The sequence below is a fragment of the Entelurus aequoreus genome, linkage group LG22 (assembly GCF_033978785.1).
Source record: "Entelurus aequoreus isolate RoL-2023_Sb linkage group LG22, RoL_Eaeq_v1.1, whole genome shotgun sequence".
NCBI lineage: Eukaryota > Metazoa > Chordata > Actinopteri > Syngnathiformes > Syngnathidae > Entelurus > Entelurus aequoreus.
This window is the reverse complement of record NC_084752.1, coordinates 45602123-45629659: the sequence shown is the minus strand read 5'-3', so window position 1 is coordinate 45629659 and position 27537 is coordinate 45602123. Positions and strand designations below refer to the sequence as shown.

Here is a 27537-nt window from a genome sequence, read left to right as displayed (position 1 = left end):
GTGTTCCGTTGGCTATCCATTAGATGGCAGTATTGTCCTATTTAATTTCTCCGTTCATTGGGCAGGCAAGCTGTTTATATTGTGGGAAAGCGGACGTGAGAACGGGCTGTCCCCACTCAGGTCCGCATTGAGCTGGAGGGGGCGTGGCCTCCAGCTCCGGCTGAATACCGGGAGTTTGTCGGGAGAAAATCTCTGCCGGGAGGTTGTCGGGAGAGGCGCTGAATACCGGGATTCTCCTGCTAAAAACGGGAGGGTTGGCAAGTATGCTGTAACACTGTTAGTTTGGGTGGTAACTAGTAGTCTAATGCGTTATTGTTTATATTCACTAACTCAGTTAGTGTTACTACATGACGCGTTACTGCGTTATTTTACATTAGTTGTGATGTTGTATCGACTAGAAAGTGAAGATCTGAGAGTTTTATTGGAGCGCTGCAATGTCAGCCTTCTGATTCTTCTTGTGTCACAAGAAGAGGCACACTCTGTGTGGGTGTGTGTTTGTGTCGGTGTTTGTGTTAGTGTGTGTCGGTGTGGGTGTGTGTGTGTCGGTGTGGGTGTATGTCTGTGTGGGTGTTTGTGTTAGTTTGTGTCGGTGTGTGTTTGTGTGTGTGCGTGTGTCGGTGTGGGTGTGTTTGTGTCGGTGTGGGTGTGTGTTTGTATGTGTGCGTGTGTCGGTGTGGGTGTGTGTTTGTGTCGGTGTGGGTGTGTGTTTATATGTGTGCGGGTGTGGGTGTGTGTTTGTGTCGGTGTGGGTGTGTGTTTGTATGTGTGCGTGTGTCGGTGTGGGTGTGTGTTTGTGTCGGTGTGGGTGTGTGTTTGTGTGTCTGGGTGTGTGTGTGTCTGGGTGTGTGTGTGTGTGTCGGTATGGGTGTGTGTTTGTGTCTGGGTGTGGGTGTGTGTTTGTGTGTGTGTCTGGGTGTGGGTGTGTGTTTGTGTGTGTGTGTTTGTGTGTCTGGGTGTGGGTGTGTGTCTGTGTGTGTGTCTGAGTGTGTGTACGTGTCTGGGTGTGTGTCTGGGTGTGGGTGTGTGTTTGTGTGTGTGTGTCTGGGTGTGGGTGTGTGTTTGTGTGTGTGTGTGTCTGGGTGTGGGTGTGTGTTTGTGTCTGTGTGTGTGTCTGAGTGTGTGTATGTGTCTGGGTGTGTGTCTGGGTGTGGGTGTGTGTTTGTGTGTGTGTGTCTGGGTGTGGGTGTGTGTTTGTGTCTGGGTGTGGGTGTGTGTTTGTGTGTGTGTGTGTCTGGGTGTGGGTGTGTGTTTGTGTCTGTGTGTGTGTCTGAGTGTGTGTATGTGTCTGGGTGTGTGTCTGGGTGTGGGTGTGTGTTTGTGTGTGTGTGTCTGGGTGTGGGTGTGTGTTTGTGTCTGGGTGTGTTTGTGTGTATGTGTGTCTGAGTGTGTGTACGTGTCTGGGTGTGGGTGTGTGTCTGGGTGTGGGTGTGTGTGTGTGTGTGTCTGGGTGTGTTTGTGTGTGTGTCTGGGTGTGTGTTTGTGTGTGTGTGTGTCTGGGTGTGTGTTTGTGTGTGTGTGTCTGGGTGTGTGTTTGTGTGTATGTGTGTCTGAGTGTGTGTACGTGTCTGGGTGTGGGTGTGTGTCTGGGTGTGGGTGTGTGTGTGTGTGTGTCTGGGTGTGTTTGTGTGTGTGTCTGGGTGTGTGTTTGTGTGTGTGTGTGTCTGGGTGTGTGTTTGTGTGTGTGTGTCTGGGTGTGTGTTTGTGTGTATGTGTGTCTGAGTGTGTGTACGTGTCTGGGTGTGGGTGTGTGTGTGTCTGGGTGTGTGTTTGTGTGTGTGTGCGTCTGGGTGTGTGTTTGTGTTTGTGTGTGTGTGTCTGGGTGTGGGTGTGTGTTTGTGTGTGGGTGTGTGTTTGTGTCTGGGTGTGTGTGTGTGTGTGTGGGGAGGGGTGTGTGTCTGTGTTTACTAACAATGGAGCCGCAGTTGAGTGCATACTTGCCAACCTTGAGACCTTCGGATTGGGGGGGAGGGGTGTTTGAGGTGTGTGTGTGTGTGGGGCGGGGGGGGGGGGGGCGGCGAGGTTGAGGTGGGTGGGATTTGGTGGTAGCAGGGTGTGTATATTGTAGCCCGGAAGAGTTAGGGATGCAAAGGATTCTGGGTATTTGTTCTGTTGTGTTACAGTGCGGATGTTCTCCCGAAATGTGTTTCTCATTCTTGTTTGGTGTGAGTTCACAGTGTGGCGCATATTTGTAACAGTGCTAAAGTTGTTTATACGGTCACCCTCAGTGTGACCTGTATGGCTGTTGACCATACAGGTTGATCAACAGATTGTATCTCCAGTGCAATAACAGTACTGAAATGAAGGCTAAAAGGGCATTACTGGGAGCGCCCATTACCTCCATTGTAAGATGACTTTTGCTAGCATTTATTTATGATTTAGAATGCATAAAAAAAAAGAAAAAGTGTTGTTGTCTGACATTAGGATTGTGAATGGTAGAAAAATAGTGCACTTCCCCTTTAAGACAGAACATCCTCTCTTTCCTCTCCTGGTTTTAGTTCAGTGCCAGTCCACTTTGTGGCACACAAGACTAGACCGAGGCATGGTCTCAGGTCAGGTGTGTTTAAAAGAGGCGTGTCTTCTCAGGTCAGGTGTGTTTAAAGGAGGCGTGTCTTCTCAGGTCAGGTGTGTTTAAAGGAGGCGTGTCTTCTCAGGTCAGGTGTGTTTAAAGGAGGCGTGTCTTCTCAGGTCAGGTGTGTTTAAAGGAGGCGTGTCTTCTCAGGTCAGGTGTGTTTAAAGGAGGCGTGTCTTCTCAGGTCAGGTGTGTTTAAAGGAGGCGTGTCTTGTCAGGTCAGGTGTGTTTAAAGGAGGCGTGTCTTCTCAGGTCAGGTGTGTTTAAAGGAGGCGTGTCTTCTCAGGTCAGGTGTGTTTAAAGGAGGTGTGTCTTCTCAGGTCAGGTGTGTTTAAAGGAGGCGTGTCTTCTCAGGTCAGGTGTGTTTAAAGGAGGCGTGTCTTCTCAGGTCAGGTGTGTTTAAAGGAGGCGTGTCTTCTCAGGTCAGGTGTGTTTAAAGGAGGTGTGTCTTCTCAGGTCAGGTGTGTTTAAAGGAGGCGTGTCTTCTCAGGTCAGGTGTGTTTAAAGGAGGCGTGTCTTCTCAGGTCAGGTGTGTTTAAAGGAGGCGTGTCTTCTCAGGTCAGGTGTGTTTAAAGGAGGCGTGTCTTCTCAGGTCAGGTGTGTTTAAAGGAGGCGTGTCTTCTCAGGTCAGGTGTGTTTAAAGGAGGCGTGTCTTCTCAGGTCAGGTGTGTTTAAAGGAGGCGTGTCTTCTCAGGTCAGGTGTGTTTAAAGGAGGCGTGTCTTCTCAGGTCAGGTGTGTTTAAAGGAGGCGTGTCTTCTCAGGTCAGGTGTGTTTAAAGGAGGCGTGTCTTCTCAGGTCAGGTGTGTTTAAAGGAGGCGTGTCTTCTCAGGTCAGGTGTGTTTAAAGGAGGCGTGTCTTCTCAGGTCAGGTGTGTTTAAAGGAGGCGTGTCTTCTCAGGTCGGGTGTGTTTAAAGGAGGCGTGTCTTCTCAGGTCAGGTGTGTTTAAAGGAGGCGTGTCTTCTCAGGTCAGGTGTGTTTAAAGGAGGCGTGTCTTCTCAGGTCAGGTGTGTTTAAAGGAGGCGTGTCTTCTCAGGTCAGGTGTGTTTAAAGGAGGCGTGTCTTCTCAGGTCAGGTGTGTTTAAAGGAGGCGTGTCTTCCCTCCCCCTGGCCAGTTGAGTCCCACAAGACACTTTGATAAAGAAGGTGAGTTGAGTGACTAGACTACTGCAGCATGATGTCTTTGAGGTTCTCCTGCAAGATGGTGTCCTTGACGGCGTGGAAGACGAAGCGGATGTTCTCTGTGTCCACCGCTGTGGTGAAGTGGTGGAAGAGAGGCTTACCTCGGTTTCTCCTTTTACGGCTGAACGACTGCACCAGGAAGGCCTGCAGGGGTGGAGGACCACACTCACCTTAGTCATGCTGCTGACCACAACTAGCAGCTGATCATCATAACTAGCAGGTGGGAACAATAACTAATAGGTGGTAATAACTAGTAATAGATGGTAATAATAACTAGCAGGTGGTAGTAATAACTAATAGGTGGTAATAATAACTAATAGGTGGTAATAACTAGTAATAGGTGGTAATAATAACTAATAGGTGGTAATAATAACTAATAGGTGGTAATAACTAGTAATAGATGGTAATAATAACTAATAGGTGGTAATAACTAGTAATAGATGGTAATAATAAGTAATAGGTGATAATGATAACTAATAGGTGGTAATAACTAGTAATAGGTGGTAATAATAACTAATAGGTGGTAATAACTAGTAATAGATGGTAATAATAACTAATAGGTGGTAATAATAACTTAATAGGTGGTAATAATTAGTAATAGATGGTAATAATAACCAATAGGTGCTAATAATAACTAATAGGTGGTAATAACTAGTAATAGGTGGTAATAACTAGTAATAGATGGTAATAATAACTAATAGGTGGTAATAATAACTTAATAGGTGGTAATAATTAGTAATAGATGGTAATAATAACTAATAGGTGCTAATAATAACTAATAGGTGGTAATAACTAGTAATAGATGGTAATAATAACTAATAGGTGGTAATAATAACTAGCAGGTGGTAGTAATAACTAATAGGTGGTAATAATAACTAATATGTGGTAATAACTAGTAATAGATGGTAATAATAATAACTAATAGGTGGTAATAATAACTAGCAGGTGGTAATCATAACTAATAGGTGGTAATAACTAGTAATAGATGGTAATAATAACTAATAGGTGGTAATAACTAGTAATAGATGGCAATAATAACTAATACGTGGTAATAACTAGTAATAGGTGGTAATAATAACTAATAGGTGGTAATAACAGATAATAGATGGTAATAATAACTAATAGGTGGTAATAATAACTAATAGGTGGTAATAACTAGTAATAGATGGTAATAATAACTAATAGGTGGTAATAACTAGTAATAGATGGCAATAATAACTAATAGGTGGTAATAACTAGTAATAGGTGGTAATAATAACTAATAGGTGGTAATAACAGATAATAGATGGTAATAATAACTAATAGGTGGTAATCATAACTAATAAGTGGTAATAACTAGTAATAGATGGTAATAATAACTAATAGGTGGTAATAACTAGTAATAGATGGCAATAATAACTAATAGGTGGTAATAACTAGTAATAGGTGGTAATAATAACTAATAGGTGGTAATAACAGATAATAGATGGTAATAATAACTAATAGGTGGTAATAATAACTAATAGGTGGTAATAACTAGTAATAGATGGTAATAATAACTAATAGGTGGTAATAACTAGTAATAGATGGTAATAATAACTAATAGGTGGTAATACTAGTAATAGATGGTAATAATAAGTAATAGGTGGTAATAACTAGTAATAGATGGTAGTAATAACTAATATATGGTAATACTAGTAATATATGGTAATAATAAGTAATAGGTGGTAATAACTAGTAATAGATGGTAGTAATAAGTAATAGGTGGTAATAACTAGTAATAGGTGGTAATAACTAATAGGTGGTAATAACTAGTAATATATGGTAATAATAACTAATAGGTGGTAATAATAACTAGCAGGTGGTAGTAATAACTAATAGGTGGTAATAATAACTAATATGTGGTAATAATAACTAATAGGTGGTAATAACTACTAATAGATGGTAATAATAACTAATAGGTAGTAATAACTAGTAATAGATGGTAATAATAACTAATAGGTGGTAATAACTAGTAATAGATGGTAATAACAGATAATAGATGTAATAATAACTAATAGGTGGTAATAACTATTAATAGATGGTAATAACTAATAGGTGGTAATAACTAGTAATAAATGGTAATTATAAGTAATAGGTGGTAATAATAACTAATAGGTGGTAATAACTAGTAATATATGGTAATAATAACTAATAGGTGGTAATAACTAGTAATAGATGGTAATAATATGTAATAGGTGGTAATAACTAGTAATAGATGGTAATAATAAGTAATAGGTGGTAATAACTAGTAATAGATGGTAATAATAACTAATAGGTGGTAATAACTAGTAATAGATGGTAATAATAAGTACTAGGTGGTAATAACTAGTAATAATAAGTAATAGGTGGTAATAAGTAGTAATAGATGGTAATAATAACTAATAGGTGGTAATAACTAGTAATAGATGGTAATAATAAGTAATAGGTGGTAATAATAACTAATAGGTGGTAATAACTAGTAATAGATGTAATAATAAGTAATAGGTGGTACTAATAACTAATAGGTGGTAATAACTAGTAATAGATGGTAATAGGTGGTAATAACTAGTAATAGATGGTAATTCTAAGTAATAGGTGGTAATAATAACTAATAGGTGGTAATAACTAGTAATAGATGGTAATAATAATACGTGGTAATAATAACTAATAGGTGTTAATAACTAGTAATAGATGGTAATAATAAGTAATAGGTGGTAATAACTAGTAATACGTGGTAATAATAATTAATAGGTGGTAATAACTAGTAATAAATGGTAATAATAAGTAATAGGTGGTAATAACTAGTAATAGATGGTAATAATAAGTAATAGGTGGTGGTAATAACTAGTAATAGATGGTAATAATAAGTAAGAGGTGGTAATAACTAGTAATAGATGGTAATAATAACTAATAGGTGGTAATAACTAGTAATAGATGGTAATAATAAGTAATAGGTGGTAATAATAATTAATAGGTGGTAATAACTAGTAATAGATGGTAATAATAACTAATAGGTGGTAATAACTAGTAATAGATGATAGTAATAACTAATAGGTGGTAATAATAACTAATAGGTGGTAATAACTAGTAATAGATGGTAATAATAAGTAATAGGTGGTAATAATAACTAATAGGTGGTAATAACAGATAATAGATGGTAATAATAACCAATAGGTGGTAATAACTAGTAATAGATGGTGGTAATAACTAGTAATAGATGGTAATAATAACTAATAGGTGGCAATAGATGGTAATAATAAGTAATAGGTGGTAATAATAACTAATAGGTGGTAATAACAGATAATAGATGGTAATAATAACTAATAGGTGGTAATAACTAGTAATAGATGGTGGTAATAACTAGTAATAGATGGTAATAATAACTAATAGGTGGCAATAACTAATAGTGGTAATAACTAGTAATAGATGGTAATAATAAGTAATAGGTGGTAATAATAACTAATAGGTGGTAATAACTAGTAATAGATGGTAATAACTAATAGGTGGTAATAACTAGTAATAGATGGTAATAATAACTAATAGCTGGTAATAACTAGTAATAGATGGTGGTAATAACTAATAGGTGGCAATAGATGGTAATAATAACTAATAGGTGGTAATAACTAGTAATAGATGGTAATAACTAGTAATAGATGGTAATAAATAACTAATAGGTGGTAATAACTAGTAATAGATGGTAATAATAACCAATAGGTGGTAATAACTAGTAATAGATGGTAATAATAACTAATAGGTGGTAATAACTAGTAATAGATGGTAATAATAACTAATAGGTGGTAATAACTAGGAATAGATGGTGGTAATAACTAGTAATAGATGGTAATAATAACTAATAGGTGGTAATAACTAGTAATAGATGGTAATATAACAACTAATAGGTGGTAATAATAACTAGCAGGTGGTAGTAGTAAACTAATAGGTGGTAATAACTAGTAATAGATAGTAATAATAACTAATAGGTGGTAATAACTAGTAATAGATGGTAATAATAACTAATAGAGTGGTAATAACTAGTAATAGATGGTAATAACAGATAATAGATTGTAATAATAACTAATAGGTGGTAATAACTAGTAATAGATGGTAATAATAATAATAGGTGGTAATAACTAGTAATAGATGGTAATAATAACTAGCAGGTGGTAGTAATAACTAATAGGTGGTAATAATAACTAATAGGTGGTAATAACTAGTAATAGATGGTAATAATAACTAATAGGTGGTAATAACTAGTAATAGATGGTAATAATAACTAATAGGTGGTAATAACTAGTAATAGATGGTAATAATAAGTAATAGGTGGTAATAATAACTAATAGGTGGTAATAACTAGTAATAGATGGTAATAATAAGTAATAGATGGTAATAATAACTAATAGGTGGTAATAACTAGTAATAGATGGTAATAATAACTAATAGGTGGTAATAACTAGTAATAATAAGTAATAGGTGGTAATAACTAGTAATAGATGGTAATAATAAGTAATAGGTGGTAATAATAACTAATAGGTGGTAATAACTAGTAATAGATGGTAATAATAAGTAATAGGCGGTAATAATAACTAATAGGTGGTAATAGATGGTAATAATAACTAATAGGTGGTAATAACTAGTAATATATGGTAATAATAAGTAATAGGTGGTAATAACTAATACGTGGTAATAACTAGTAATAATAACTAATAGGTGGTAATAACTAGTAATAGATGGTAATAATAAGTAATAGGTGGTAATAACTAGTAATAGATGGTAATAATAACTAATAGGTGGTAATAACTAGTAATAGATGGTAATTATAAGTAATAGGTGGTAATAACTAGTAATATATGGTAATAATAAGTAATAGGTGGTAATAATAACTAATAGGTGGTAATAACTAGTAATAATAACTAATAGGTGGTAATAACTAGTAATAGATGGTAATAATAAGTAATAGGTGGTAATAACTAGTAATAGATGGTAATAATAACTAATAGGTGGTAATAACTAGTAATAGATGGTAATTATAAGTAATAGGTGGTAATAATAACTAATAGGTGGTAATAACTAGTAATAGATGGTAATAATAAGTAATAGGTGGTAATAATAACTAATAGGTGGTAATAACTAGTAATAGATGGTAATAATAACTAATAGGTGGTAATAACTAGTAATAGATGGTAATATAAGTAATAGGTGGTAATAACTATTAATAGATGGTAATAATAAGTAATAACTATTAATAGATGGTAATAACTAATATGTGGTAATAATAAGTAATAGGTGGTAATAACAACTAATAGGTGGTAATAACTAGTAATAGATGTAATAATAAGTAATAGGTGGTAATAACTAGTAATAATAACTAATAGGTGGTAATAATAAGTAATAGGTGGTAATAACTAGTAATAGATGGTAATAATAACTAATAGGTGGTAAAATAATTTTTTGTCATGAAAATCAACTTTTATCTTGAAAATCAACTTTTACCTTGAAAATCATTTTGTGTCTTGAAAGTCAACTTTTACCTTGAAAATAATTTTTTGTCATGAAAATCAACTTTTACCTTGAAAATCATTTTTTACCTTGAAAATATTTGTTTGTCATGAAAATCAACTTTTACCTTGAAAATCATTTTTTGTCTTGAAAATCAACTTTTACCTTGAAAATAATTTTTTGTCTTGAAAAAACCTCTTTTACCTTGAAAATATTTTTTGTCTTGAAAATCAACGTTTACCTTGAAAATCATTTTTTTTCTTGAATATCAACTTTTACCTTGAAAATTATTTTTTATCATGAAAATCCACTTTTACCTTGAAAATTATTTTTTGTCTTGAAAATCAACTTTTACCTTGAAAATTATTTTTTGTCTTGAAAATCAACTTTTTCCTTGAAAATCATTTTTACATTATTGTAATGCAATCAAGATAGCGTCATTAGCATGAGCTAATATGCTAACACATTTCCAAGTGTCTCTGTTAGTATTAACTTACAATATTGTTTTAGTTTCACAAATTCACCAAAACGTCAGCGTGGAGTTATTGAGTCTGTTTAGCTGATTGGAGAGCTAGCTTCTGCAGCTAGTGGGTCCATCCCCATGACTCCTGTTTTGTTTGATCAGCCGTTTTACTGCCGTGTTACAGACACCATTTAACGTATGTAAATAAACATTTGAAGAAAATATTTCTGTGTAAATAAGTCATTTCACAACGTGTATGTCTGTGGCTTATAGTCCTCTGCGGCTAACATATGGAAAATGTAGTTTTCTTCTAAAGTTTAGTGGGTGTGGCTAATATATTTCTGACTGGTGATGTCATCCAGCACCCCCACCTTGTCCCCCCATTTCTTTATGCTGCAAAATGTTTGTAATTATTATCATTTTTATGTTATTAAATGTTTTATCACAAATGATACAAATGACTGGTTTGTGATGACTCAAACTCTGCGATTCAAGGTTTAGAACAAAATGCTCAGTGAAGTATCAGCCTTTGAAGGTAATATATGTAAGAGTGCGCCGGTACCTGCACGTCCTCCAGCCGCCGCGGGTCCCCTCGGAACTCTGGGAAGTTCTTGCGGATGTCGGCGCTGCGAATCTTTTCCACCAGCAGGTCCGTTTTGTTGAGGAAGAGGATGATGGAGACGTTGAGGAAGAGCTTGTTGTTGACGATGGTCTCAAAGATGTTCATGCTCTCCATCAGGCGGTTGGTGCGCCGGTCCTCCATCAAGACCTGGAGTGCACACACACACACACACACACACACACACACACACACACACACACACACACACACACACACACACACACACACACACGCACACACACAGAGAGAAACACAGAAAGAGGTTTAATCTGTGCAGCCATCAAATTCTGGCGATCATAAGACAGAATTGGAAAGGTTTCTCCCACAAAAGGAGCTTTGTGCGCTCAGACTTTTGGCTCCCGTGTTCTCATCTTGGCTTCTAGCGTTCCCTGCGTGTCTGGGGTCTACCTGGTCGTACTCGGACGAGGACACCATGAAGAGGATGGACGTGATGCCGTCGAAGCACTGGAACCACTTCTGCCTCTGCGACCTCTGCCCGCCCACGTCCACCATCTTGAAGGGGATCTTCTTGATGACGAAGTCGTGCTCCACGATGCCTTTGGTGGCCTTCCTGGCGAACAAGATGTCCTGCCTGCTGGGGGTGTAGCTCTGGAGGCAGGAAGGAAGGAAGGTGCCTTTTTAGTTGGTGTCAGCTCTTTATGTGCTCGGTTAGGGCCGGGCGATAAAACCACATCAATATGCCGCCATTGACACGCGATCATAGGTGCACACAAAACAAAACAATTCTTTTTCATCCCGATTCTATATTCAAATTTTTCAAAAAAGTATTTAAATTTAAAAATATAAAAATACATAATTTTTCCTCTAAGGATCAATTCAAACGTTTTTTTTATATAAAATGTTTTAAAATGTTTATAATAAAAAATTAAAAAAAATCACATTTATTTTTATTAATTCTATTTCCAATACAAACATTTTTATGAATTCTATTTCCATATAAGAATTTATATACTTTAAAAAAATTATCTAAATTAAAAAATATATAAATACATTATTTATTTATTTTCTAAGGATCAATTTAAACGTTTTTTTAATATAAAATGTTTATCATAAAATTAAAAAAAATCACATTTATTTTTATTAATTTTATTTCCAATACAATAATTTTTATGAATTCTATTTCCATATAAGAATTTATATACATTCAAAAATGTATTTAATTGTTTCTTAAATATATAAAATAACTTTCTGAAAATCAATTTAAATATTTTTTTTAATATAAAATGTTTATTATAAAAATTAATATTTATTTATTTTTATTAATTCTATTTCCATATAACAATTTATATACTTTTAAAAAATTATTTAAATTTAAAAATATATAAATACATTATTTTATTTTTTCTAAGGATCAATTTAAACATTTTTTTTTTAATATAAAATGTTTTAAAATGTTTATCATAAAAATAAAAATAAATCACATTTATTTTTATTAATTCTATTTCCAATACAATAATTTTTATGAATTCTATTTCCATATAAGAATTTATATACATTCAAAAATGTATTTAATTTTTTTTAAATATATAAAATAACATGTTTTTTTCTGAGGATCAATTTAAATACGTTTTCTAATATAAAATGTTTAAATAAAATGATTATAAAAATTCATATTTATTTATTTTTATTAATTCTATTTCCATATAAGAATTTATATACATTCAAAAATGTATAAACGATTTTTTTAAAATATATAAAATAACGTGGGGTTTTTTCTGAGGATAAATTTAAATACGTTTTTTTAATATAAAATGTTTTTAAAAATGTTATTATAAAAATTAATATTTATTTATTTTTATTAATTCTATTTCCATATAAGAATGAGCTTGTCGAACCTGTGACCTGTTTTGAAAAAGGATCACATCTTATATGTAATAGAAATGTGTAGGGGGGGGTGTATGGTGTGTGGTCATTAAATATGTATTCTGATATATGTTCTTCACAGAAAATGAGCCAAAGTCAGTGAGTCTCAGTTTGAAAAATGAATTAATTGTATCATTTTTCTTTTAATAAAAAAATTAAAACGGGTCCCTCAGACCCGAACACCACACAAGGGTGCTTGTAAGGTCCTTATTGTAGGTCGCAAAATAGATCAATAATTATCAATGTCGACTGATATCAAACAGTTAAATCGTGATACAGTTTTCAGCCATACCGCCCAGGCCTACATTGTAAACGATGTACTCTATATGTGATTGCGGGACTCACCAGTTGACCAATGCGCTCCAAGTTATCCAGGAAGTATTTGACCGACTCACTCTGCAGACAGACAAGGAGAGACAAGAGCTGAGTCATCATGTTACACAGACATGTATAATAAACCACTAGGGCATTTCGTGCAATCTTCAAAACAAAACAACCTCCGGTGAACTGTTTTACAACAATCCAAACCACCTTATAAGAACAAAGTCAATCACTGCATCCTTTACCCCCCCCCCCCCCCCCCCCCCCCATTCTAACCCTGGGAGGAGTTGAGGGTAGATAGTGACAGGAAACGAGGACTAACGACCTTCTACAAGGCGGTTTGTGCGACCAACGCTGTGTGCACACTGGTGTACATTGTCAGTTACTAAGTGACCCCTTACCCAGTTTTCGTCTTTTTTTTTATCCAGTTATTGTGTTTCGTGTTCTTTCCCAGCAACATGGACAATTACAGCAAAGTCGGCAGATAACAATACATAGAATATTGGCACATCCTTCTGGATCTTTTCTCAACAACACCCAACTTTGTGTCAGCTGAAAACAATTAAATTCAATGATTATTTGTCATTTTGGCTAGAGATGTCCGATAATATCGGTCTGCCGATATTATCGGCCGATAAATGCGTTAAAATGTAAAATTATCGGTATCTGTTTTTTTTATTTTATTTTATTTTTTTATTAAATCCACATAAAAAACACAAGATACCCTTACAATTAGTGCACCAACCCAAAAAACCTCCCTCCCCCATTTACACTCATTCACACAAAAGGGTTGTTTCTTTCTGTTATTAATATTCTGCTTCCTACATGATATATCAATATATATCAATACAGTCTGCAAGGGATACAGTCCGTAAGCACACATGATTGTGCGTGCTGCGGCTCCACTAATAATACTAACCTTTAACAGTTAATTTTACAAATTTTCATTCATTACTAGTTTCTATGTAACTGTTTTTATATTGTTTTACTTTCTTTTTTATTCAAGAAAATGTTTTTAATTTATTTATCTTATTTTATTTGATTCATTTTTTTAAAAAGTACCTTATCTTCACCATACCTGGTTGTCCAAATTAGGCATAATAATGTGTTAATTCCACGACTGTATATATCGGTTGATATCGGTATCGGTAATTAAAGAGTTGGACAATATCGGAATATCGGATATCGGCAAAAAGCCATTATCGGACATCCCTAATTTTGACGTATATCAGCCTTTTTGTTTTTTTACAACTACAACATAACCTCAAATACACATATACTACCAGTATTTACTATAGGGCTGCAACTAACAACTAATTTGATAATCGATTAATCTGTCGATTATTACTTCGATGAAACGATTAATAATCGGATAAAAGAGACAAACTACATTTCTATTCTTTCCAGTATTTTATTGACAAAAAAAACCCAGCATACTGGCACCATACTTATTTAGATTATTGTTTCTCAGCTGTTTGTAAATGTTGCAGTTTATAAATAAAGGTTTATTAAAAAAAAAAAAAATAAAAAACAACAAAAAAACAAATTAGCCTCTGCGCATGCGCATAGCAAAGATCCAATGAAACGATGACTAAATTAATCGCCAACTATTTTTATAATCGATTTTAATTAGGAATGTCCGATAATATCGGCCTGCCGATATCATTGGCCAATAAATGCTTTAAAATGTAATATCGGAAATTATCTGTATTTTTTATTATCGGTATCAGGGTTTTTTTGTGTTTTTTTTTTATTAAATCCACATAAAAAACACAAGATATACTTACAATTAGTGCACCAACCCAAAAAACCTCCCTCCCCCATTTACACTCATTCACACAAAAGGGTTGTTTCTTTCTGTTATTAATATTCTGCTTCCTACATTATATATCAATATATATCAATACAGTCTGCAAGGGATACAGTCCGTAAGCACACATGATTGTGCGTGCTGCTGCTCCACTAATAGTACTAACCTTTAACACTTCATTTTACTCATTTTCATTCATTACTAGTTTCTATGTAACTGATTTTATATTGTTTTACTTTCTTTTTTATTCAAGAAAATGTTTTTAATTTATTTATCTTATTTTATTTTATACTTTTTTTCTTAAAAAAAAAGACCTTATCTTCACCATACCTGGTTGTCCAAATTAGACATAATAATGTGTTAATTCCACGACTGTATATATCGGTATCGGTTGATATCGTTATCGGTAATTAAGAGTTGGACAATATCGGCAAAAAAGCCATTATCGGACATCCCTAATTTTAACCGATTTAATCGATTAGTTGTTGCAGCCCTAATTTACTATATAGAAATACATATGAGTCCTGGTTGACAAAAGTTCCCTATTTACTAGAGCCCAATTATTTTTATGAATTCATTGAAGAATAAAAAAAAAAAATCTCATTGGGAATAATTCTCCCCAAAAATGTTTTGATATCCGACGGTGCATTTATTTGTGAAAAATCTTCTTCGGCCTGCATAGCTGCGGCGCTCACGTGGCCACGCCCCCTCCATTTCTTTCTTCTACAGCACGTCTCCACATTTTACCTGTCAAAAATTAAAATTTATGCCGGGAAATCCAGTTGTCATCCTTCTTTCCCTCCCAATCCCGTTTTGCTTGGTTCTATTACAGAGATGGAGACGCTGGACAAACCTCCGTTTGCAACACCTGGAGCGTGTCCTCATTAAAGGCCTACTGAAAGCCACTACTAGCGACCACGCAGTCTGATAGTTTATATATCAATGATGAAATCTTAACATTGCAACACATGCCAATACGGCCGGGTTAACTTATAAAGTGACATTTTAAATTTCCCGCCACACTTCCGGTTGAAAAAGCCTTCGGAGGATGACGTATGCGCGTGACGTAGCCAGTTTAACAGAGGTATGGCTTCTCCGTTGAAGCCAATACGAAATAGCTGTTTTCATCATTATTCCACAGTATTCTGGACATCTGTGTTGGTGAATCTGTTGCAATTTGTTCATTGCATTATGGAGAAAGAAGCTGAGCAAGCAAAGAAGAAAGTCGGTGCGAAGCGGAGTATTTTGCGAGGGAAGTCAGCAGCAACACAACACAGTCGGTGTTTCATTGTTTACATTCCCGAAAGATGCAGTTAAGATCGAAGAACTCGGACAACAGAGACTCTTACCAGGAGGACTTTGACTTCGTTAACAGACGCAGACGCGATACCGTGAGTACGCTTCCAAACATTTGATCGCTTGCTATAACTAGCTCGAGCTAGTAGCTAGGAGCTAGCATAACAAACACCTAGGTGTTTGTTATGCGGGATTAATTTGTGGCATATTAAATATAAGCCTGGTTGTGTTGTGGCTAATAGAGTATATATATGTCTTGTGTTTATTTACTGTTGTAGTCATTCCCAGCTGAATATCAGGTCACACCCGCGCGCTTCCAAACATTTGATTGCTTGCCCGTATGTGCGTGTCACGTACGTAACTTTGGTTAAATATATAAGCTTTATGAACCTCGGGTTAGGTGAACGGTCCTTTGGGCTGAGTGAGTGTGTGTGTTGTGCAGGTGTTTGAATTGTATTGGCGGGTTATATATACGGGATCCCGTCCATATTACCCGCTCGAGCTATAACTAGCTCAAGCTAGTAGCTAGGAGCTAGTAGCTAGCATAACAAACACCTAGGTGTTTTTATGCAGGATTAATTTGTGGCATATTAAATATAAGCCTGGTTGTGTTGTGGCTAATAGAGTATATATATGTCTTGTGTTTATTTACTGTTGTAGTCATCCCCAGCTGAATATCAGGTCACACCCGCCTCTCACAGCATCTTCCCTATCTGAATCGCTTCCACTCCCCACTAGTCCTTCACTTGCACTTTCCTCATCCACAAATCTTTCATCCTCGCTCAAATTAATGGGGAAATCGTCGCTTTCTCGGTCCGAATCTCTCTCACTTCATGCGGCCATCATTGTAAACAATAGGGAACTTTGCGTATATGTTCAATTGACTACGTCACGCTACTTCCGGTAGGGGCAAGCCTTTTTTTTTATCAGATACCAAAAGTTGCGATCTTTATCGTCGATGTTCTCTACTAAATCCTTTCAGCAAAAATATGGCAATATCGCGAAATGATCAAGTATGACACATAGAATAGATCTGCTATCCCCGTTTAAATAAAAACATTTCATTTCAGTAGGCCTTTAAAGGAGCGCCGCAGGTTTGGTAATGCAATCAAATATTGCGACAGAGAGAGGTGGGAGTCACCATTCCATTAAAAATCGTGCATCTTTAATTTATGTATATTGATATAGTTTTACATTTCTTTTTATTTTGCTGAATAAGCGTTTATCACCTGCAACTTTAAAAAACAGTGCATTTGTAGTAAGAAACATTGAAATGTATTCCCATTACATTTATTAAATTAATACAAATGTGTGCAAAAGTGGAACATAAATGCCCTAAAATAAAGGAGTTGGTCGGATCTGTCAATGACCTGCATTACTTTATTTACAATAAGTCAATTATCGACCTTTACTAATGGATTGTAAGTAGGGATGTCCGATAATGGCTTTTTGCCGATATCCGATATTGTCCAACTCTTTAATTACCAATACCGATATCAACCGATACCGATATCAACCGATATATGCAGTCGTGGAATTAACACATTATTATGCCTAATTTGGACAACCAGGTATGGTGAAGATAAGGTACTTTTAAAAAAATAAAATAAAATAAGATAACTAAATTAAAAACATTTTCTTGAATAAAAAAGAAAGTAAAACAATATAAAAACAGTTACATAGAAACTAGTAATTAATGAAAATGAGTAAAATGAAGTGTTAAAGGTTAGTACTATTAGTGGAGCAGCAGCACGCACAATCATGTGTGCTTACGGACTGTATCCCTTGCAGACTGTATTGATATATATTGATATATAATGTAGGAACCAGAATATTGATAACAGAAAGAAATGGGGGGAGGGAGGTTTTTTGGGTTGGTGCACTAATTGTAAGTGTATCTTGTGTTTTTTATGTAGATTTAATAAAAAAAATTAAAAAACAAATTAAAAAAACGATAGATAATAAAAAAAACGATACCGATAATGTCCGATATTACATTTTAACGCATTTATCGGCCGATAATATTGGCAGGCCGATATTATCGGACATCCCTAATTGTAAGTGTCCATGTCCAAACTGCGATGCATCTAAACATTTATTTTTTTCCACCCACCTCTATGGAACGGCATGAACGATGACAGAAAAGACATCTCTGCCAAAAATCCAAACTTTGTGTAAATATATTGTCAAATGGGACAGTTACTATATAAGTCAAGTAGAGCAGTCAGCAGCTCACACATTCTCATACTTTCTGTAACATGCAGGAAGAAATGAGCTTGAAAAAACTATAAACTCCGTGAAGGAGCCCAGAATGGTTTTTATTTAAAGGCCTACTGAAAGCCACTACTAGCGACCACGCAGTCTGATAGTTTATATATCAATGATGACATCTTAACATTGCAACACATGCCAATACGGCCGGGTTAACTTATAAAGTGACATTTTAAATTTCCCGCTAAACTTCCGGTTGAAAACATCTATGTATGATGACGTATGCGCGTGACGTCAACGGTTGAAACGGAAGTATTGGGACACATTGTATCCAATACAAAAAGCTCTGTTTTCATCGCAAAATTCCACAGTATTCTGGACATCTGTGTTGGTGAATCTTTTGCAATTTGTTTAATGAACAATGGAGACTGCAAAGAAGAAAGTTGTAGGTGGGATCGGTGTATTAGCGGCTGGCTGCAGCAACACAACCAGGAGGACTTTGAGTTGGATAGCAGACGCGCTAGCCAATGCTAGCCGCCGACCGCACGGATGATCGGGTTAAGTCCTTCGTCCTTCCGTCGATCGCTGGAACGCAGGTGAGCACGGGTGTTGATGAGCAGATGAGGGCTGGCTGGCGTAGGTGGATAGCTAATGTTTTTAGCATAGCTCTGTGAGGTCCCGTTGCTAAGTTAGCTTCAATGGCGTCGTTAGCAACAGCATTGTTAAGCTTCGCCAAGCTGGGAATTATTAATCGTGCAGTTACATGTCCATGGTTTGATAGTATTGTTGATCTTCTGTCTATCCTTCCAGTCAGGGATTTATTTATTTTGTTTCTATCTGCATTTGAGCCCGATGCTATCACGTTAGCTCAGTAGCTAAAGAGCTTCGCCGATGTATTGTCGTGGAGATAAAAGTCACTGTGAATGTCCATTTCGCGTTCTCGACTCTCATTTTCAAGAGGATATAGTATCCGAGGTGGTTTAAAATACAAATACGTGATCCACAATAGAAAAAGGAGAAAGTGTGGAATCCAATGAACCCTTGTCCCTAAGTTACGGTCAGAGCGAAAAAGATACGTCCTGCACTGCATTCTAGTCCTTCACTCTCACTTTCCTCATCCACAAATCTTTCATCCTGGTTTAAATGAATGGGGTAATCGTCGCTTTCTCGGTCCGAATCTCTCTCGCTGCATTGTAAACAATGGGAAAATGTGAGGAGTCCTTCCTCCTGTGACGTCACGCTACTTCCGGTATAGGCAAGGCTTTTTTTTAATCAGCGACCAAAAGTTGCAAACTTTATCGTCGTTGTTCTCTACTAAATCCTTTCATCAAAAATATGGCAATATCGCAAAATGATCAAGTATGACACATAGAATGGATCTGCTATCCCCGTTTGAATTAAAAAAAATTAATTTCAGTAGTCCTTTGAATGTTCACAATATTTCAGGGTTCCTCACAAGGAAAACTTACGATGTCTTAAATCCACAAACTGCAGCAAAATTGTATAAAATTGAGTAAATGGCGAGTTTTTGTGTTGTAGAAAGATCCCATAATTTCACCAATGTTCCCAGGAGATTTTCTACCCGTTGAAATACAAATGTTGATGTTCCTCTTAGACACAGGTAATAAAGGTGTTTGTGAAATCCCCTCATGTTTTATGAGCTAATTTAACCACAACATTAGCACTGCTTAAAACATTATGATGATTACTGGACCTTCTCCAACTGTTGTACTGACATGTACTATTCATGTTGAAATAACTGCTATCAGCTCCAAATCCTCCTTGACTACTAATAATTGGTATCAGCCCTGAAAAAAACAACATTTTGGTAAATCTCTACTTTAAATAATAATATCAACAAGCATAACATTATCATCAACTACACTTATTGTACACATTGTTCTATTCATCAACACAAATCCTTTTCTTTAGAAATTACACAAATCTCAAGAGTCCCTTTTGCTTCACAACACACACACACGCACACACACACACACACACGCACGCACACACTCGACAGGAAACAGCTGTGTGTGTGTGAAGAGTGAGCAGAGACATGGGGGAGGGAGCGAGACAGAACCAAGTCACTTCAGCTGTACCGTACAACACACACACACACACACACACACACACACACACACACACACACACACACACACACACACACACACACACACACACACACACACACACACACACACACACACACGCACACACACAGACACAACAACATAGCTCTTATTCTTGCTGCAAAAATCTGCAGATTTGCAGACTTCCTGTCCGGCTGAAAGGACAGATTGATTCAACTGTAATTCCATCAGCGCCGGCCCGCACATGTCGAGCAACAACCGAGGGGGGAAACGCGACCCCGTGACCCCGCTGCTGACCTAAGATGTCGCACGAATAGAACACACAAAGCCGCGGCCTCTGATTGGTCGGCAGAGGGGAATTCCCACATGAAGGGGACACTTGCAGACTCCTCACTTTGACTTCCATCATTCCACATCCTGATTACTGACCTGTCACACACTTCATGAGTCACAATATCAAGTTTATAACAGCGTTTATTACTGCAGAATTACAGATAGAAAACATACTGCTGTGCGTGTGTGTGTGTCCATCACACGTAAGGCACAGATTAGCAGTTTTATTGCAGTCAACACCTAAATATGCTCAACTATTTTCACGGTGTGGCGGCTATTGCTGTGGTGGTGCGCCAAGGGGAACTGCACTGCTATCATTCACAATCATTATTAAAGACATGGCGTTGGATGGATTTTAAAAAAACGCATTCTAAATAGTAAATATATGCCATCGAAAGTTTTCTTAAAATGGAGCCTATAGGAGTCGCTCTATTCTGTCTATAAAGCCCTTAAAAAAACATCCAAACACCTCCATTAAGATTTTTTATAAACGATGTAAGTATATATGTAATGTAGTAACATTCATAATAACATGTAATATATACATGATGTAAGTATATGTCATGTAGTGACATTCATAATGACATGTAATATATACATAATGTAAGTATATATGTCATGTAGTAACATTCATAATAACATGTAATACATACATGATGTAAGTATATATGTCATGTAGTAACATTCATAATAACATGTAATATATACATGATGTAAGTATATATGTCATGTAGTAACATTCATAATAACATGTAACATATACATGATGTAAGTATATATGTCATGTAGTAACATTCATAATAACATGTAATATATACATGATGTAAGTATATATGTCATGTAGTAACATTCATAATAATATGTAATATATACATGATGTAAGTATATATGTCATGTAGTAACATTCATAATAACATGTAATATATACATGATGTAAGTATATATGTCATGTAGTAACATTCATAATAACATGTAATATATACATGATGTAAGTATATATGTCATGTAGTAACATTCATAATAACATGTAATATATACATGATGTAAGTATATATGTCATGTAGTAACATTCATAATAACATGTAATATATACATGAAGTATATATGTCATGTAGTAACATTCATAATAACATGTAATATATACATGATGTAAGTATATATGTCATGTAGTAACATTCATAATAACATGTAATATATACATGATGTGAGTATATATGTCATGTAGTAACATGTAATATATACATGATGTAAGTATATACGTCATGTAGTAACATTCATAATAACATGTAATATATACATGATGTAAGTATATATGTCATGTAGTAACATTCATAATAACATGTAATATATACATGATGTACGTATGTATGTCATGTAGTAACATTCATAATAACATGTAATATATACATGATGTAAGTATATATGTCATGTAGTAACATTCATAATAACATGTAATATATACATGATGTAAGTATATATGTCATGTACTAACATTCATAATAACATGTAATATATACATGATGTAAGTATATATGTCATGTAGTAACATTCATAATAACATGTAATATATACATGATGTAAGTATATATGTCATGTAGTAACATTCATAATAACATGTAATATATACATGAAGTATATATGTCATGTAGTAACATTCATAATAACATGTAATATATACATGATGTAAGTATATATGTCATGTAGTAACATTCATAATAAAATGTAATATATACATGATGTGAGTATATATGTCATGTAGTAACATGTAATATATACATGATGTAAGTATATACGTCATGTAGTAACATTCATAATAACATGTAATATATACATGATGTAAGTATATATGTCATGTAGTAACATTCATAATAACATGTAATATATACATGATGTAAGTATATATGTCATGTAGTAACATTCATGATAACATGTAATATATACATGATGTAAGTATATATGTCATGTAGTAACATTCATAATAACATGTAATATATACATGATGTAAGTATATATGTCATGTAATAACATTCATAATAACATGTAATATATACATGATGTAAGTATATATGTCATGTAGTAACATTCATAATAACATGTAATATATACATGAAGTATATATGTCATGTAGTAACATTCATAATAACATGTAATATATACATGATGTAAGTATATATGTCATGTAGTAACATTCATAATAACATGTAATATATACATGATGTAAGTATATATGTCATGTAGTAACATTCATGATAACATGTAATATATACATGATGTAAGTATATATGTCATGTAGTAACATTCATAATAACATGTAATATATACATGATGTAAGTATATATGTCATGTAGTAACATTCATAATAACATGTAATATATACAAGATGTAAGTATATATGTCATGTAGTAACATTCATAATAACATGTAATATATACATGAAGTATATATGTCATGTAGTAACATTCATAATAACATGTAATATATACATGATGTAAGTATATACGTCATGTAGTAACATTCATAATAACATGTAATATATACATGATGTAAGTATATATGTCATGTAGTAACATTCATAATAACATGTAATATATACATGATGTAAGTATATATGTCATGTAGTAACATTCATGATAACATGTAATATATACATGATGTAAGTATATATGTCATGTAGTAACATTCATAATAACATGTAATATATACATGATGTAAGTATATATGTCATGTAGTAACATTCATAATAACATGTAATATATACATGATGTAAGTATATATGTCATGTAGTAACATTCATAATAACATGTAATATATACATGATGTAAGTATATATGTCATGTAGTAACATTCATAATAACATGTAACATATACATGATGTAAGTATATATGTCATGTAGTAACATTCATAATAACATGTCATATATACATGATGTAAGTATATATGTCATGTAGTAACATTCATAATAACATGTAATATATACATGATGTAAGTATATATGTCATGTAGTAACATTCATAATAACATGTAATATATACATGATGTAAGTATATATGTCATGTAGTAACATTCATAATAACATGTAATATATACATGATGTAAGTATATATGTCATGTAGTAACATTCATAATAACATGTAATATATACATGATGTAAGTATATGTCATGTAGTAACATTCATAATAACATGTAACATATACATGATGTAAGTATATATGTCATGTAGTAACATTCATAATAACATGTAATATACACATGATGTAAGTATATATGTAATGTAGTAACATTCATAATAACATGTAATATATACATGATGTAAGTATATATGTAATGTAGTAACATTCATAATAACATGTAATATATACATGATGTAAGTATATATGTCATGTAGTAACATTCATAATAACATGTAATATATACATGATGTAAGTATATATGTCATGTAGTAACATTCATAATAACATGTAATATATACATGATGTAAGTATATATGTAATGTAGTAACATTCATAATAACATGTAATATATACATCATGTAAGTATATATGTCATGTAGTAACATTCATAATAACATGTAATATATACATGATGTAAGTATATACGTCATGTAGTAACATTCATAATAACATGTAATATATACATGTAAGTATATATGTCATGTAGTAACATTCATAATAACATGTAATATATACATGATGTAAGTATATATGTCATGTAGTAACAGTCATAATAACATGTAATATATACATGATGTAAGTATATACGTCATGTAGTAACATTCATAATAACATGTAATATATACATGATGTAAGTATATATGTCATGTAGTAACATTCATAATAACATGTAATATATACAAGATGTAAGTATATATGTCATGTAGGAACATTCATAATAACATGTATTATATACATGATGTAAGTATATATATGTCATGTAGTAACATTCATAATAACATGTAACATATACATAATGTAAGTATATATGTCATGTAGTAACATTCATAATAACATGTCATATATACATGATGTAAGTATATATGTCATGTAGTAACATTCATAATAACATGTAATATATACATGATGTAAGTATATATGTCATGTAGTAACATTCATAATAACATGTAATATATACATGATGTAAGTATATACGTCATGTAGTAACAATCATAATAACATGTAACATATACATGATGTAAGTATATATGTCATGTAGTAACATTCATAATAACATGTAATATACACATGATGTAAGTATATATGTAATGTAGTAACATTCATAATAAAATGTAATATATACATGATGTGAGTATATATGTCATGTAGTAACATGTAATATATACATGATGTAAGTATATACGTCATGTAGTAACATTCATAATAACATGTAATATATACATGATGTAAGTATATATGTCATGTAGTAACATTCATAATAACATGTAATATATACATGATGTAAGTATATATGTCATGTAGTAACATTCATGATAACATGTAATATATACATGATGTAAGTATATATGTCATGTAGTAACATTCATAATAACATGTAATATATACATGATGTAAGTATATATGTCATGTAATAACATTCATAATAACATGTAATATATACATGATGTAAGTATATATGTCATGTAGTAACATTCATAATAACATGTAATATATACATGAAGTATATATGTCATGTAGTAACATTCATAACAACATGTAATATATACATGATGTAAGTATATATGTCATGTAGTAACATTCATAATAACATGTAATATATACATGATGTAAGTATATATGTCATGTAGTAACATTCATGATAACATGTAATATATACATGATGTAAGTATATATGTCATGTAGTAACATTCATAATAACATGTAATATATACATGATGTAAGTATATATGTCATGTAGTAACATTCATAATAACATGTAATATATACAAGATGTAAGTATATATGTCATGTAGTAACATTCATAATAACATGTAATATATACATGAAGTATATATGTCATGTAGTAACATTCATAATAACATGTAATATATACATGATGTAAGTATATACGTCATGTAGTAACATTCATAATAACATGTAATATATACATGATGTAAGTATATATGTCATGTAGTAACATTCATAATAACATGTAATATATACATGATGTAAGTATATATGTCATGTAGTAACATTCATGATAACATGTAATATATACATGATGTAAGTATATATGTCATGTAGTAACATTCATAATAACATGTAATATATACATGATGTAAGTATATATGTCATGTAGTAACATTCATAATAACATGTAATATATACATGATGTAAGTATATATGTCATGTAGTAACATTCATAATAACATGTAATATATACATGATGTAAGTATATATGTCATGTAGTAACATTCATAATAACATGTAACATATACATGATGTAAGTATATATGTCATGTAGTAACATTCATAATAACATGTCATATATACATGATGTAAGTATATATGTCATGTAGTAACATTCATAATAACATGTAATATATACATGATGTAAGTATATATGTCATGTAGTAACATTCATAATAACATGTAATATATACATGATGTAAGTATATATGTCATGTAGTAACATTCATAATAACATGTAATATATACATGATGTAAGTATATATGTCATGTAGTAACATTCATAATAACATGTAATATATACATGATGTAAGTATATGTCATGTAGTAACATTCATAATAACATGTAACATATACATGATGTAAGTATATATGTCATGTAGTAACATTCATAATAACATGTAATATACACATGATGTAAGTATATATGTAATGTAGTAACATTCATAATAACATGTAATATATACATGATGTAAGTATATATGTAATGTAGTAACATTCATAATAACATGTAATATATACATGATGTAAGTATATATGTCATGTAGTAACATTCATAATAACATGTAATATATACATGATGTAAGTATATATGTCATGTAGTAACATTCATAATAACATGTAATATATACATGATGTAAGTATATATGTAATGTAGTAACATTCATAATAACATGTAATATATACATCATGTAAGTATATATGTCATGTAGTAACATTCATAATAACATGTAATATATACATGATGTAAGTATATACGTCATGTAGTAACATTCATAATAACATGTAATATATACATGTAAGTATATATGTCATGTAGTAACATTCATAATAACATGTAATATATACATGATGTAAGTATATATGTCATGTAGTAACAGTCATAATAACATGTAATATATACATGATGTAAGTATATACGTCATGTAGTAACATTCATAATAACATGTAATATATACATGATGTAAGTATATATGTCATGTAGTAACATTCATAATAACATGTAATATATACAAGATGTAAGTATATATGTCATGTAGGAACATTCATAATAACATGTATTATATACATGATGTAAGTATATATATGTCATGTAGTAACATTCATAATAACATGTAACATATACATAATGTAAGTATATATGTCATGTAGTAACATTCATAATAACATGTCATATATACATGATGTAAGTATATATGTCATGTAGTAACATTCATAATAACATGTAATATATACATGATGTAAGTATATATGTCATGTAGTAACATTCATAATAACATGTAATATATACATGATGTAAGTATATACGTCATGTAGTAACAATCATAATAACATGTAACATATACATGATGTAAGTATATATGTCATGTAGTAACATTCATAATAACATGTAATATACACATGATGTAAGTATATATGTAATGTAGTAACATTCATAATAACATGTAATATATACATGATGTAAGTATATATGTCATGTAGTAACATTCATAATAACATGTAATATATACATGATGTAAGTATATACGTCATGTAGTAACATTCATAATAACATGTAATATATACATGTAAGTATATATGTCATGTAGTAACATTCATAATAACATGTAATATATACATGATGTAAGTATATATGTCATGTAGTAACAGTCATAATAACATGTAATATAAACATGATGTAAGTATATATGTCATGTAGTAACATTCATAATAACATGTAATATATACATGATGTAAGTATATACGTCATGTAGTAACATTCATAATAACATGTAATATATACATGATGTAAGTATATATGTCATGTAGTAACATTCATGATAACATGTAATATATACATGATGTAAGTATATATGTCATG

The 27537-nt window shown here is 32.8% G+C and overlaps 1 protein-coding gene across 1 annotated transcript in view; it reads right to left on the bottom strand.

Moving 5' to 3' along the window:
- Nucleotides 1–3526: 3526 nt before the first annotated feature.
- Nucleotides 3527–27537, bottom strand: part of LOC133639835 (guanine nucleotide-binding protein subunit alpha-12-like) — a 67570-nt gene continuing 43559 nt past the window's right edge. The window contains exons 3-6 of the mRNA XM_062033479.1: nt 12560–12610; nt 10739–10939; nt 10271–10477; nt 3527–3893 (exon numbers count right to left, since the gene is read on the bottom strand). Of these exons, the coding sequence (XP_061889463.1) occupies nt 3732–3893; nt 10271–10477; nt 10739–10939; nt 12560–12610 (621 nt within the window). The 3' untranslated portion in view covers nt 3527–3731. The remainder of the gene's footprint in view (nt 3894–10270; nt 10478–10738; nt 10940–12559; nt 12611–27537) is intronic.